Source organism: Pterocles gutturalis, unplaced genomic scaffold, assembly GCF_000699245.1.
Source record: "Pterocles gutturalis isolate BGI_N339 unplaced genomic scaffold, ASM69924v1 scaffold13943, whole genome shotgun sequence".
In the NCBI taxonomy this organism is placed as follows: domain Eukaryota; kingdom Metazoa; phylum Chordata; class Aves; order Pterocliformes; family Pteroclidae; genus Pterocles; species Pterocles gutturalis.
In genome coordinates, this window is record NW_010125752.1 from 1 (window position 1) to 14,728 (window position 14,728).

At 47.0% G+C, this 14,728-nt stretch overlaps 1 protein-coding gene across 1 annotated transcript; it reads right to left on the bottom strand.

Annotated features, from left to right (window-relative positions):
- Nucleotides 1-7,659: 7,659 nt before the first annotated feature.
- Nucleotides 7,660-10,495, bottom strand: NEU2 (sialidase 2 (cytosolic sialidase)). The gene is made up of 2 exons (XM_010078713.1): nucleotides 10,295-10,495; nucleotides 7,660-8,598 (listed from the first exon to the last, which is right to left on the bottom strand). Exons 1-2 carry the CDS (start codon nucleotides 10,493-10,495, stop codon nucleotides 7,660-7,662), a joined length of 1,140 nt encoding a protein of 379 aa, XP_010077015.1.
- Nucleotides 10,496-14,728: the final 4,233 nt, after the last annotated feature.

Here is a 14,728-nt window from a genome sequence, read left to right on the forward strand (position 1 = left end):
CTGCCTGGGCTCACTGCTAGGCTGAATGCTGCTGCTCTAATTTTCAGAAAAGGGGGGGAGGCCCTTTTTAAAGGCCCTGCAAATACACCTCCCATACTCGTGTATATTGATACAAATCCTATTTTCCTAAAGCATCTTTTCAAGAAAATCACTATTTAATTCTATGATATAATAATAAATGCTTTTTCTGGATTTTGACTGATCTGCCCAATAAATATCAGAGCTTTGTAGAATATGGCACTTCTTTTTCACAGCAAATTTAATGTTTTTTTGTTTTCCTTATCTATACACAGTTGACACTTTCTCACTTTCAACATAATTCTCTTTTTGAGACAACCTTTGCCGTCAGGCTTTCAATTCCCCTCTCTCATTCTTTGTCTCCAGCCTCTCTGTTTTTTGAACAGAAGTGACTGAGGAGCTCGAACTTCAAACACCTTCCAGACAATAACACAGCTGAAATTGATACCTCTCTGAGGAAGTTTCCAGCTTCAGCAAAGCTGCCCATTTTGTCAAGATGACATTCAGAGGGAAAGACGTATTTACCACCTTTAACCCTTTCACTTCACAAGCTAACTGCAAACGAGCACAAGACAAAAGCGTGTTGGGTACTTTGACAGAAGTTTGTGTCACATTTCTTAGACAGTAATTAATGCCAGAGCTTCCACCAGAGATCCAGCGACTCTTGGCTGACAAGGCTGGGTGCTCCCCATTTCTTTAATCAAGCCATTCATGTTAGCCACTTCAGAATGGCGTTAAGAACCTTTGGCTCCCGGTTCAGAAAATCCTGGTCATGATATTGTTTCTGTTTCCTGATCCCATGTCTCTCAAGTCACAAAAGGCTTTCAAAGTCGGCTGCGTAAACGTTTACAATGGAAAAACTTATGCAAATGCATGTTAGTAGACGTTTTTACAGCACCTTCCCTTTCTATAATCCCCACCGTCACTCTGGAAAAATATTTTGCATAGATACTGGTTAGAAGGCAAATCAAAGGCATCATACTAAAAACACTCAATGGGAGCAAAAGTCTATTCCAGTAAAATATTCCCTGACTTGCAACTCGGGCCCTCAGCCCCTGCTACATGAGTGCCCCTCCTCCCTCCTGCTCGCCCTGGCTGTTCATCTGCAGCCACCCTTCTTTCTCTGCTCCCTCCTGAAGGACAAAACTCTTCCCCAAGTTATTCCAAACAGCAGGTAGACACAGGGGTTCTCTGCACTTTCTGAACACCTCCGTTACCCAGCCACTGGTGTCTGGCAGTCCAACCCCTACACGCTCAGGGCAGTTACCCAACCCCACACGTCTCTGCGGATGAATCCCCTGCAGCAGACGGTGCTGTCACTAGAAGTCTGACCTCAGAGACAAGCAGCTAGACCAGAGTTATAAACAGCAGCACCCCCTTTACCCACTGCAAGAAATATACTTTCAGAAAGAAACTACACTGAGAAACCTGCTTGTAACTTAATGTGGGGTAAGGAGGAGATAAATTTTATTAATCTGCTGTACAAGGGCAGCAAAGACAATCTGACAAGCAGAACAGGGTCCCACAGAGGCACTCTTGTTCTCTCCTGACCACAGAGCAACTGTCTTATCTCCGTGTCATGTAAAATCAAATGCCTCAGGCTTCACCCACTGACTTCAGCATCCTTTGCCCTGCACTCCTGCCTCCAGGAATAACACCTGCCCCTCACCAACCTCGGGCCAGGGGCCTTGCTCTCAGTCCCCAGCCCCAACAGGGGAGTCAGGGCTGCCTGTACTTCTCCTCTCCCTGTTCCCCATGCGAAATATTTACCCTGTGAGCCACATGAATGGACGCAGGTAGAATCACTGCCGTGCCAGGTGCATCAGGCACAGCTCCAGGAACTATTTCAAGCCTTTTGCTGAATGGAGCACAACATTGTATGAACAGGTGAGTCAAACACACACTGAACCAGCGCAAGAAAAGCGCCCGGGAGGGTACCGAGCTCGGTACTTGAGCTGTTAAATGTAAATACTTGACCCAAGTCGTTAACAGGCTCAAAGAGTCCAAGAGGTTATTTTCTCTCAGAGCACAGCCACGGTATCTTTGATTATTCTCTCCTTTTGAATCAGGGTCAAGAGCAGAATGAGCAGCATGAGCAGCACAGCAGTAAGAGAACATGGGTTTGTTCAGCCTGGCCCTGCTCCCAGCCCCTCCCTGGTCTGTGGCCCAGGCAAGTGAAACCAGCCGGGCTCTGATGTGGGCTGCACCATCCCGGTGAGTACAGCGGCTCTTTGTGCTGGAAAGGACGCAGGGGATAACACCCTGCCCAGGCGGGGACAAAAGCGTCCGCGTGAAGCGCGAGGTTGAAGGCTGTACTTACAGCACGCAGAGTGCATATGCCGAAGCAATGGACTCACTGGCCCGCACAAGGAAGCTGCCATCCTTGCCCACTTTGGAGAGCAGGTCTTCGGCTCTGGAGCGAGTGATGTTGCCGTGGTACCAGCACTGATCCATTGCTGGCGCTGGAGGAAACCTGAATGCCAGCACAGGAGCTGCCAGAGCTGCCTGTGTGTAACGATCAGGCAGCTTCAGCTCACCAGCTTCCTGTTTCAATAGTACAGAGAGGGAAAGGAAACTCGGCCGCGGACAACTTCCTCAACTCAAACAGCTCAGAGAGTGAGCGTAACATGTTCCTGCAGCCCCCGCTCCCCTCTTCATGATGCAGCTGAAGTGACTAGCAAGCCCATGTTCCCTGCCTTTCCCTCCCCCTTCATGCCCTAATCCTCTGTATCAAAACATCCCAGCTGGGGATCCTTTCTGCTCCCCCTCCAGTCCAGTCTCGCAGGCTTTGGTGGCCTGCTGCCCCATTTACGGTCATATTTGCCAGACCCTTTGAGTTTCCATCTTTTCCATGTCTGTCCTACCCACTACAGGCAATAAATAAATACCAGACTGATCAGAAACACAGTGTGCTTTAGGACACTTAGCACTGACTGCCCCATTCACTCACATCTAGCTAGGTGTGAGGAGGAGATGTTAAAGAACTGGAAAAAAATTACCCCTGCATGTTGCCATGCACAGAAGCAGAGTTAGAGGCTGATTTGCTCTGGGGGTTTGTGATCAAAGCTCCCTTGTCAGACACTGTGAGATGGATTCAGAGATCTTTCCTAATCTAAATCCCCAAAGGTGGGATGGAGCAAAGCCATTTCTGGCAACCTGCATCAGAGAGAGGAGAACTGGAGCTTTCACTTCCCTTTTCTTTGTTTGTACATCTGCCACTTGTCTGTACTGTGTGGCATGCTCAGGGCTGCATCTCCAAGGCACAGCAACACAGGGCACATTTGCAGCAAGCCAGGGCGTTGCTACAGGGGCACTGCCAGCATGGCAAATTTCGTTCATCCAATATCCTGTACTTCCAACCACTTTGCCTTTGAAGGCAGCACTTCTGCACACCCACATTTGAGCTATACCTAAAAGCAGGAGCCGAGCTGGGACTCAGAAGTACAGAGGGAGAGTCTCCAGGAAAGGTACAGATGCTGCTAGCTCTACACAATCCTCACCTCCCAGAGCCAGGAGAAGGGCTGGAACCCATAGTACCTGGATCATGTACAGAGTGCTGTCTGTGCACACAGCAAAGACAGCAAGGCAGGAGAGAGCAGCCTGTCACTGAATTGGGAGAGGCTAGAATTTGTGGGGATGAAGAGGAAGAGTGAACTAGTACAGCCCAGTATTCATCCCTGCCTGCCTTCCTGGTGTTTTCAGTTATCCAGACAACTGCTCTGCAGTGACCAGCTTAATCTCTGCTGTTGAGATTAAACTGTAGGCATCAGCAACTCAAAATTGTGCGGCTAGCACAGGATCCTCCTAAGTGGGCAGAACTGCAGTGTGCAGGGCTTCCTGTCCACACTGAGCAAGCACATTCTACAGACCCAAATCAGCTCAGCTGGACCTGCCCTTCAGTTTCACCCAGACCCACACAGGTCTGTAGGAGCCAAACTCCCATGGATTCAGGTGCCTAAATGGAGTCAGAGGCTGAATGCCATAAAGTGGCTCTGCATGGACAGTAGCTGTAAACTCTTGTAAGCTATGGAGTGGTTACAAACCCTATTATCCCAACTGAGAAGAGTGTCTGCATAGGGTAAAGGGATTGTGCAGCTTCTTTGACAGTCCTGTCTGGCCATAGTGTGCTGCTAGCCTCACCTGTACCTGCTCCTTGGGATTTCGGATTCTTGCAGTAGCTTCTCTAGAGCACAGCTGCAGCAGGAAGCAGAACAGCTCTGAATGTCAAACCGCTGCTTGACCTCGCAGGGCTCTCAGTGCAATGGACCCATATGTCGATGAAGAGTGGATAGAGCTGCTGCACAACATGAGTTTTGCTGGAATGAAACTGCATTTGGAGAGCTTTTCCTGATCTACTGCAAGTTAACAAAAGGTAACAGAGCCCTGGTCAGACATCTGAGACTGATTAGCTGGATACTTAACTCCTATCCATCCCACCACCAACTTCAGTTTTTAAGCAAGCTGCTAGCCTTGCCTTAAAATGCGTGAATCCCCTGTCCAGCCACACGTGACTCCTTGACTTGGAGACATAAATAAGGGGATGGGATACAAACATGTGTGATGATTGTGGCAATAAGACATGCAGGCTGGTTTCTGTGTGTAATTCCTGGCCCCAAAGGAATGCACGGTACAGCTCCAGCTTCGCAAAAGGTGAATCCCAATCCGCCAACATAAGCAGCTCTGCGATCCCTAATGGCTCATTCACAACACTGCCCAAAGAGGAAATGGTGTCTGTTTTACTTCTTATGGTGCAGGCACGTGAACCCTGCAGCGCGGGAGAAAGGACTGATCCCTGCATGGTCAGCACAGATGTGCATGCACATCCTGAACTACCTGATTCCCAAAGGACAGCAGTAACTTCTGTCCCGCACAGAGACAAGAGGCTGTTCTGCAGCAGATACTTGCACCTTTTATTTTCTTTCCATCCGTGCCTGTGTTGGAGAAGGCTGGTGAGTAGATCTGAGGAAGAAGAGATTAGAGAAGTTATCTAGAGGGGAGCTCACTGATAGCCTGCATGAGTTACACGACAGGTGACACAGCGATACTATGGATGTAGCCAGCACAGCCCTAAGGTTTCCACAAGAAATAGGATATGCTTCAAAGAGTCACTACACTGTCATCCCGCAGTTGGGACAAAGCACCGTGTAAGATCTACCCTCATAAAACAAAAGAATAATGGGTAAATCTGTTAGAAAAATCCAATCCAGACTCAGCAGAAGCTTTTAGATAACTGCAGCAGCAGCATTTCATGTAAACTTCCTTGAGAGAATGAGGCCACAGACAAAGAACTGGGACAGATTTTGGTGTTGGATAACCAAAAATTACAGCCCTGGCAGTCTATGGATTAAGCAGACCTTCTTTTCCCCCACATTAGAGTACTATTCCAAGCCATCTCTCAGATGTTGCAATAAGCACTCTATCTAAACTGGGTTTGCTACAGATATCCAGGTAGTATGGTACCAGGTGGCTGTGAACTCAGCAGCCTGTCCAGGACCAGCAGATAAATTCTGTCTGCAGCGTCATTCAGGATGCACTTTGGTCACCCACCCCTCCCCCCCCATATATCCAGCCTGTGCCATGCATCAGTGAGGGCACAGCCAGGTTTGGTCAGGTGAAAAGTTCTCAAATACGTGTTTTCACATCACAAAACAAAAGCATTTCATAGCATGCCTGATGAAGGAAGTTAAGTCTACAGGACAATAGTCAGCTTTGCTGAAGTCTAAATACAACATCCCCTCACAAGGCATCAGCCACAGGCTGTTGGCCACAAAGGTGTACTTACTCTCTGGCCTACATTTACAGAGCACGTGAATAAAAGCCACAAAGTTCTGGTTAGTCGAGCCACTCTGTGCTACTCCAGCCCAGCACGTTACTGACCTGCTGCTTAGGAAAGGCTCAGCAAATTACAGGTGTATTTGCGAAGGTCATGAGATCTCTGCACTCCCTTGGTACCTGCAGCCTCCAGGTGCCCTGAAACAAACCTAGACAGTGAGAAAAATCAGGGCCCCTTCTAGCACTGCCCACAAAAGCTATGAGCCATAAAAGGCAAGGGTGGGACACTGGCTAAGCAGGGACTCGCAGTCCTGAACGGTGACAGTGCAAAGGATCCTACAGGACCTGCTGGTGTTCCCCGAAGGGGATGCGTTCCAAGAGCACTCTGTATTTTTCTTCACCAACAGAGCAAACAAACATACTTTACTTGGAGACATTCCACACATGCACATACACAGAATACAGCTCACAGCAAACAAGCACAGACTGGTTCATAAAGCAGAATTCTGTCCAGAGGCATGGGTAAAGCGTTCCTAGTTCCATCTGCTCTGACAGATCTCCCTTAGTACCTATCCATTTCTGGTCACTCCCCTTGCCTACTCAAGGCACAATGCCTCCTTTCAAATCCCACCCTAGCCTCAGAATAGTATCTCTTGCAGCAAAGCCAGGGCTGTTTCCTTAACAAAACCTGCTGAAAATCTGTCTACTTTGGAAAGCCTGGCAGCTTGAACACTCCTGCGTGCTCTAGGCTTGGTCAGTCCCATTCCTCTGACACTTGTGCCTTTGCACAAGTTCTCTGGAAGTGGGGCAATGTTATTTGTTTGTCACACTACCTCACATGCCAATGATACTCTGTAATAATACCAGCCATGCTTGCAAGATGTTGGGCTGTCACCGATAAGAGTGGGTGCTGTATGGATCATAGCTTAGCACTTGTGTTAGAAAGACCAGCAAGTATTTCCCCTCCTGACTATAAATTGGGAGCTCCCTCTGCAGACCTGTCCTGATCGTGCAGTTTTGATACAGGCAAAATGCCATTTCTGCCACTTGCCCTGTCCCTAAACATCAGGGGGTCCTGCTGTCCCTGCCCAGGGAGAGGGAACACTGGAGCACCAGGCTGTGGTTTTCCTACCCGTGAGATACTGCAGCTTCTTAGTGCAGCATAAGCAAAAAGGCAAATAAGGAAGAACATACAGCATGGGAAGTAAGGAGAAGGCCAAGTTAGACTGAAGCCCCTCGGGGGCCTGGGAATTCAGCAAGGCAATCCCCAACCCACTGCAGCGGTGTGCAAGGAATATCACAAGAGCATGGCATCCCCTTTCCTCTCTGAAGTGAGAAGACAGCAAGCCCTAAAGGATAGAGCTGCCAGCAAGTGCTACACTGACTGCAAGAACCGGCACCGCGAACCAGAGCCAAAGCGGTTTTCTGAAGAAGATAACTGCCGAAATAGGGCAGTAAGCCCAGCGTCCTCTCCAGCCCTTTCTCCACACGTTACCAAATACCGCTCAGCGTAGACCAGCTGCCCTCTATTCCCATGCAGTCCCTACGCTGCCAGCCTGCACGTCCCTACTCAAGTCTGTCCGAGGCCTCAAGGCGAGAAGCCCTATACAAAGGTCCTGCTTGTTCTGAGCACGTGGCATTTAGGATGGCAGCCAAAGGGAAAGGCGAGCAGGGAGAACAGGCAACAGAAAACAAAGCCAAATGCATGTTCAGTTTTCATATGTTTAATAGACTTTGTCATCTACAGACGCCACAAGCCAAACTGCAAGAGGAGTACAAAAAACTTTTGCTGAAAGATGAGAAGCGACAGGGAAATGAACTATCGGCAAAGGTGGCTTTCACAGGGATGCTGGTGGAAAGGCTCGAGACTCAGCACTCTGATGGAAAGGCTTGCTTCAAAGTGAACATTACAAAGATTATCTCTTCATTTTGTTGGTGGGTCCCGTATTCAAAGAGGCAAGAGAACAAGGGTGAGCCATCTGGCCCAACCCCGATATACTGCAGATCTGAATAAGAGCACAGGCCCTTGAAGAGGATGCTTGGTTTTGTCCAGTGCACTGGATTTAACGGGCTTTTGTTGAGGTAAATACCTAAATCTCTTCGACCCTTTGGGTCTGTTGGATGAGCGTAGAGCAACCAACTGTCTCGGCACCTGGCATCAGGGGGAGGTGGGAAGGCAGTAACACTTCCATGGCATCCAAAGGGAGGTTCTACTAGCTTTTCAACCCTCTGGCCTCTCTCAAAGTCCAGCCCGTGGTTGTAGCTGACAGCCTGGATTCTGGCTCCTCTGCTGCTCCGTGCATTGCAGTAGAGGACCCTTCTGCCACAGGTCTGCACCTCTGCTATCTGGCACTCCACCGCGCTCTCCTCCCCCACAAAGTTCCCCATCTGCCACGTCATCCCATGGTCAGAGCTGATGAAACAGAAGGCATGAGGAGTGGGGTGTTGCTTAGGGTCCAAGATACGATAGGCATAGGCAGGAATCACAAGGCTCCGGGCCTCGTTGAGCAACTGTAATCCATGACCCGGCCCCACTGCAAAAGTGGCCCAGTTCTTGTACTCAGTGCTAATGGTACCATCGGTGACATCCTGGGCAGGGCTCCAGGTACGTCCTTGGTCCATGCTAGTGACATAGCAGAGACGTACCAGGTTGATCTTTGTCCTGAGCTGGTGCTGCTCAGAGATCTTTCCTGGGACGGCTATGAAGAACAGGATCAGTTTCCCTGAGACCTCGTCGTAAACAGGACAGGGGTTCATAGAACGGTGGTCTTTCAGCTGCGCACTGACAATGGTCTCCATGCTATTCCACTGCCAGCACCCATGTGAAGGGAGACAAGAATGAAACACACCGTTACAAATAAATCCACATGATAGGGTAAGGATGCCTGGATAAAAGGTACAGAAGAGCAGGAGAAGAACAGAAGTGAAGTAAGTTAGTGTATAGAACAAGAAACACGAAAACAATATACTGGCATCGCCAAACGTTAAGTGGAAGTTATTTGGATGACACAGTGTACGTGCACTTCAAACAAGTGGATTATGTCCTTTTTAATTACTACTCACTGAGGAGCTGGTAGCTCTGTATCTCAATGCAGCTGGTGTCTGATGACACTGTCCAAAAAACTACAGTAGCTGAATTTTCATAAATTCTCACAAATATATATATATGACACACAGACACGCCTGGTGGCCAAAGTGTGCTGGTACAGATACTGTGCTGTGTCAGTGCTTCCTAGATAGCTGAGCCCTTTTCAAGTATCCTCAAATTCCTTGCTGTTCAGACTCTTATTCCTCCATTTTCATCCATGTGTGAAGGGGAATCCCAGTTAGACACCTTGCTGGAGATGATTGCATGGCTTTGCACGCTTTGCTGTGGAAATTTGGTCCCTGAGTTGTCTGACACAGAAAATAGGTCGCAGAGCAGGTATAACTACGCTCCAAGCCCTGTCTTTAAATTAATAGCACACAACACAATCATATTTTTAACCCTAACATTGCAATTAGAAAATTATTCCTACATAGAGTTATTGGCTTCATTAAAGAAGCAGTATTTTCCAGTAAGATTACGCTAATTAGCTTTTCTACCCCAATTTGATGATTATCCTTTTTCATCATGTCTTATCTTTTGTATTCAACCAGTATTAACTTTTTTTGGAATATTTAATATTTGCATTTTAAGAAACTCTAGCACATGACCACTACTCTGTTTATGACCAACTAAGCCCTACTTAACTGACTTTCAGGGGCTTACACAAGATGTTACCTGAATGGTGTGACACTGCAGGTGTGCTCAGAGGCTGCTTCTGCTACGCAGACTCCTGCTCTTAAGAGTCTATAATCTAAGACAACCAGTCACCAATGAAGGATTGGAAGAGAAAAATATAATTATTTCCCCCCACCCCCTCCAAGACATTAATGCATTTGCAAATCCAAGAAATCATTATAAATAGAGTATCCACCACCCCCAGTCACCCAGCCAGATAACTGTTAATAATAACTGGTAGATTAATAAGGTAGCCAATTCACTGGCACATACAAACCAGACAACACACTTTTGCATGGGGAAACTAGCTGTTCTCAATTGTTTCTTAAACCAGAAATTAGTTCTAAGAGGATGAATTTTAAAGATATAGTCACTGATTACTAATTCACTCTTCCCCATCCCTGTGGCACTCTCCGTTTCTGCCTCTCCTCCACATCTTTGCTGTCCTAAGAGGACTTTTGTCCCATCTCTCTCTGCTTCCCCAGTTCTGCAACACTGGGTCAAAGCCATCCCCAGAAAATCTGCTGCACCTGCCCTGCTTTAGTTCCCCTAACAGCTGCCCAGCCATGGGGTTGAATCCCAGCAGTTATAATGACACATGCATCACTTTGTCTCCTGTAACTGGGGAGAAGGAGAAGTCACCCTCTCCTTACAGCAAGGGAGCAAACACATTCCACTCATTCAGGGTCAGGCAAGCAGGGCAGGTGGGCAGTCTCCTCCATTTTCTCCCCAGGCTGGTACCTGAACATGGTGCGTGGTTGGGTCATACACGCCTCTGCGCGTCGCTATTAGCTTGGCATGTTCATCCACCACGTCCTCTCGTTCCTCAGCAAATGCCAGGATGATGCTGAAACGTGGCAGGTAGAGCAGTGCTGGAATTCGATAGCTCCAGGTACCATTCCGGAACAACGTCTCGTGCTTCAAGACAGGAAACGAAGCCATCGTGCTAGGGGCAAGAAGACAAAACACACTGCACTGGGACCCACCTAAGGGTCCAGAAACCACAAAATCTTAGTTGGAAACTCAGTCAGTTGTTTTCCTCAGCAGTGTGACTGCAGACACCAAAGCCATTACACCCAAGTCATTGCTGCACCAAGATCTATTTGCAGGACAGGGTTCACTGTCTTGACATTGAAATTAAGCAACACTATATTCCTCACAGAACTACGACTAAATCACAAGCCCACAGAAATTGGCCCTGCGAAATGTGATGGGACAGATTCCACCACTTTCTGCCCTGCCTGCTCAGTGGAACCTGTCCTGCATCAATCAGTGGAACCTGTCCTGCATCAAAACATAATTTCTGCTACTTTCAGCTTTGTCTTTTTCTTGTGCTTTTCCAAAGAGAGCCCACATGCTGCGCACTAGCTGGCAAGACACGCCAGATTTACCCCAGGAACAGCCTGGTTGATCTTACTGGAGTGACTTAAGGTAAGTACACTAAATACAGTTAATGAAAAAGCTGTCTGGTTTATTTTTTTTCTTTTTAATTAAATTCACAGGCTGGGATTTTTGTGGGTTTGCTTTGTAATTCAGAAAATGTTGATAATCAAACATTATAGTATTTTCCCTCAGAAGAACATTACTGTCTTTGTTGATGGTGTTTCCAAAACCCAACACAGAACTTCTGCTTTGCCGCATATGAGCTTAAAATCACATATAAAATGACACACAAAGGTAATCCCGGACCCCAGCTGTGCCCCTATTTGAGGACGGTAAGCACCAAGCATGAAAAGAAACAGAGAACATCCCTCCCCCATAAGATTAAAGTCTGAATGGTGTCCCACAGAGGGACTTTTGACCAGGCAAAAATCTTGTCATAGGTACAGTGACTTAAAAGCAGTATTCTGGAGGAAGGCAAACATAAGGGGGCATTTAGGGAAGCTGCCTCTGTGTAACTGGTCTGTGCTATGGCCCCACATAGTCTCTCTTCCTCTCCTCAGACCCATGCAGCCCTCTGTCTTCTTGCACCCAGCCTCTCCTGTGAGCCCACTTACCCTGATAAAAACCCACCAGCTCAGGGGAATTATGCCTGAGCCTGGAGGGGGAAGGAAGAAAAAAAAAAAAAAAAAAAAGGATCTCCACATGATGCACCAGAAACTGAAGGCCTGAATATCTTCTGCTCAGCGGGGGGGTGGGGGGATTAAAAAAAAAAAAAAAAAATAAATTCAAGCCTTAGATCTCTGACGCATTGAGTGGGTAGGATGGCACGGAGAAGATGACAACACACTATGAGTAAGAAATTCAAATGCCTCCTACCTCAGCTGAGGCAAGACTTGCTGTGCTCTTTGCTGAGGATTCTCCTATTTACCTAAATCTTGGGAAGTGCTAGAGTGGCTACTGGACATGTGTCAGCTCCTTATGTTTTTGAAGGCTGTCTTGATAATTTAGGACCAGATGGAGGCAAACTGAAGATTGCTTATGCAGCTGCAGAGCAATCTGTACCTACCTAGAGAATAGTTTCCATTCTTCCATATTACAAGAGAAAATATTATATTAGCCAGCATAACTAACATAGACTTGGTTAATTTTTATTTTTTTTTAACAGTGCTGATTACTGAGTTAGGACAGCACAGATAAGCTGAGTTTATCCTCCTCAGACAGGACGATTGCATTATGCTCTATCCAGATCCATAGCTCAGCAGTGAATATCCAAATATTCCTTGCTTTCACCTTCTGGATGCGATAAATATCAGTGAGATTTTTGAACTCACAGCACCAATCAAAAGGGTCTGAACTGCACTGTTTTCGGTAAAGCCAGATGCACAGACCCCAGCAAGCCGCAGCCCTATTGCCACTCAGGTGCAAAGCCACCAGAGACAGAAGTCTGTCTCCAAAGGGTAGCTCCTCGCTCCTCACTGTCACGGACAACGTGACAGTCTGAGAAAAGGCAGCAGCACTACTACTGTACAGAAATCTTACCGGAATTTGATCGCAACTATCCATGCAACAACACGAAGAAAATAGGAAGACCTTCTGCGAACAAATAACTGTGCTGTTCACTACTCACCAGCACGGATCTGGCTATTTATACAGACCACAGTCGTGGCTGTGTTCTCATGGCTCCTGAAACAGAAGCTCACTAGAGTGCTTCCAGACTATTTAAAGGGAGATTATTTAAAGGCAGATTAGTCAGCCTGTCTAGTGCAGCACAGGCTCCCTACCGTTCCTGCTCATGATACCATTTGATATTGCAATCCTGCTTCAGGGCAAGGCAAAAGGGAAGGGAAGGAAAAGGAAGGGGAAAAAAGAAAAACCAAACAAGGGAGGGAGGGAGAGGAGAGATCTGGGCTGCCCCATGAAGCCCCCAATGCAAAGCCAAGAGACCAGTGCCACAGCAGGCTGTGCTGCAGCCTACTGTACCCGAGGCCCTCCTGTATGAGACTGTCGTCTGCAGACACCTCTGCCCATGCTCTTAGCCCCCCTGCAAGCCCATCAGTGCGGGTGTCACAACACACTTCTTTTCCTCTTACTGCCAAATGGGGATTGAGGGAAGGTGGGATTTTAAAAGGGTGGGAATAGCTCCCATAGAAACAAGCCTGAGGTTCCTGGACACAGCACCCGCAACTATAACCAAGGAAAATACTAGAACCAAGTGACTCTTCTGTCTGTTCAGAGACTAAATGGAGATACGTGTGAGTGTGTGTGTACGCACGTATACACACATTTGTATATATACTCCCTACACACAGTGTGGGTATTATGTCTGTATGCATTTATATACACATACATGCTACATATCCACCTGCAGAGAAACTCTTCTATCCTTTTTTAAACACACTTAAAGTCAGTATTCAGCTTCTTCTACCTTCTCCCTTGTGGATCCTCAAGCAGAGATTGAGTGACACAAGTTCGAGTTTCACACAGAATCAAAAATGTAGAAGCTTTAAATAAGCTTAAAGTGCTCAACATATATACATTAAAAGTAGTGCTGCTTTAGTTACTTCTCCAGCCAACTGAAAGGAATCTATTTTTCTCTTGCCCTCTACCTATTTTCAAAGGCAAAAACACTAGCTCCAGCCTCCTGCATAAAAGAGAAGTAAAATTAGCAAACCATTGACAGGACAGCAAATCACCAATAGGACAGCCACATGAAGAGTGTTCAAAAGCTCATATTCTGTCACTGCAGGAATTCAAATCACACACGCCAGTCCCTCCGAGGTTAAATTGCCAAGGGCTGTGTGTGTCCATGCTACTTTGTTCCTAAACCCTACTGAAATAGCACTGTCTGGCCTGCAAGGAAGAAGAAGGTGGTAGTGTTGCAGCCAGCATGATCTAAGGGCATTGGCCACACAAAGTTTGTAGACCACGGCAATATCTTTCGAAAGACCAAGAGCTATATCTGTAAAGAGACAAACTTCCGGGAACACAAAGGCCTGAAATGCATTAGAAGACTGGAGAGCTGTACACAAACCAAGAACAATTGCTCAGACTTGTATCAACTCCATCACCTTGGAGACAAAAGTTAGCTGCAGTTTTGTGAGGGAAAGGGGTGAGAAAGGGCAAGTAGAGTTCACGTGGTAATTTTTTGCTAGGAGAAAAAGAGGTAACCTCTTTCCAGATGACAGAGATCTTAGCAAGGAGAAGGGAAATTTATCATGTAGCCATTAAGCCAGTGTTCCCTTCTGCGTTTTGGTACTTACTGGAGTTTTGAATTTATTTCCCATGCTTATCCTCGAGAAGTGTCCTGTTCAGGGAGACTGACATTTACCTGCAATTCCTCTCCTAGGCACCAGGGAAGCTGCTGCTCCAAGATCCAGTACCTCACCTCCAGGCAGAACTGTGCAGCAACACAGACACAGCAGAAACACATAAGAGAAAGGGGGAGTTAAATGGGAGGAAACCATTACTCACAGTTTGCAAGTTGTACAGCTGTAATGATTTCCAAAGCAGAGACTGTTTCCAGCACACCAGGAGAGTCAAAAGAAATAACAGTTGTCAACAAGTGAATCTGCAATGAATCTGATGCCTGGAAGGAGCTCAAGTAGGCACCAGGAGAGCTACTTGTTCCTTCCACTTCTGTCCTTCAAGGCAGCTCACACGGACTTGTTCATAGAGCAGGATAAGCTCTTGCATGTTTGCTTTAACACTCTCCAAGAAAAGTGACTAAAAAGGATAACATTTCCACTGGACTCAGCTTCTGTAAAAACCTGTCCTCAACATGTTCAGATCCAA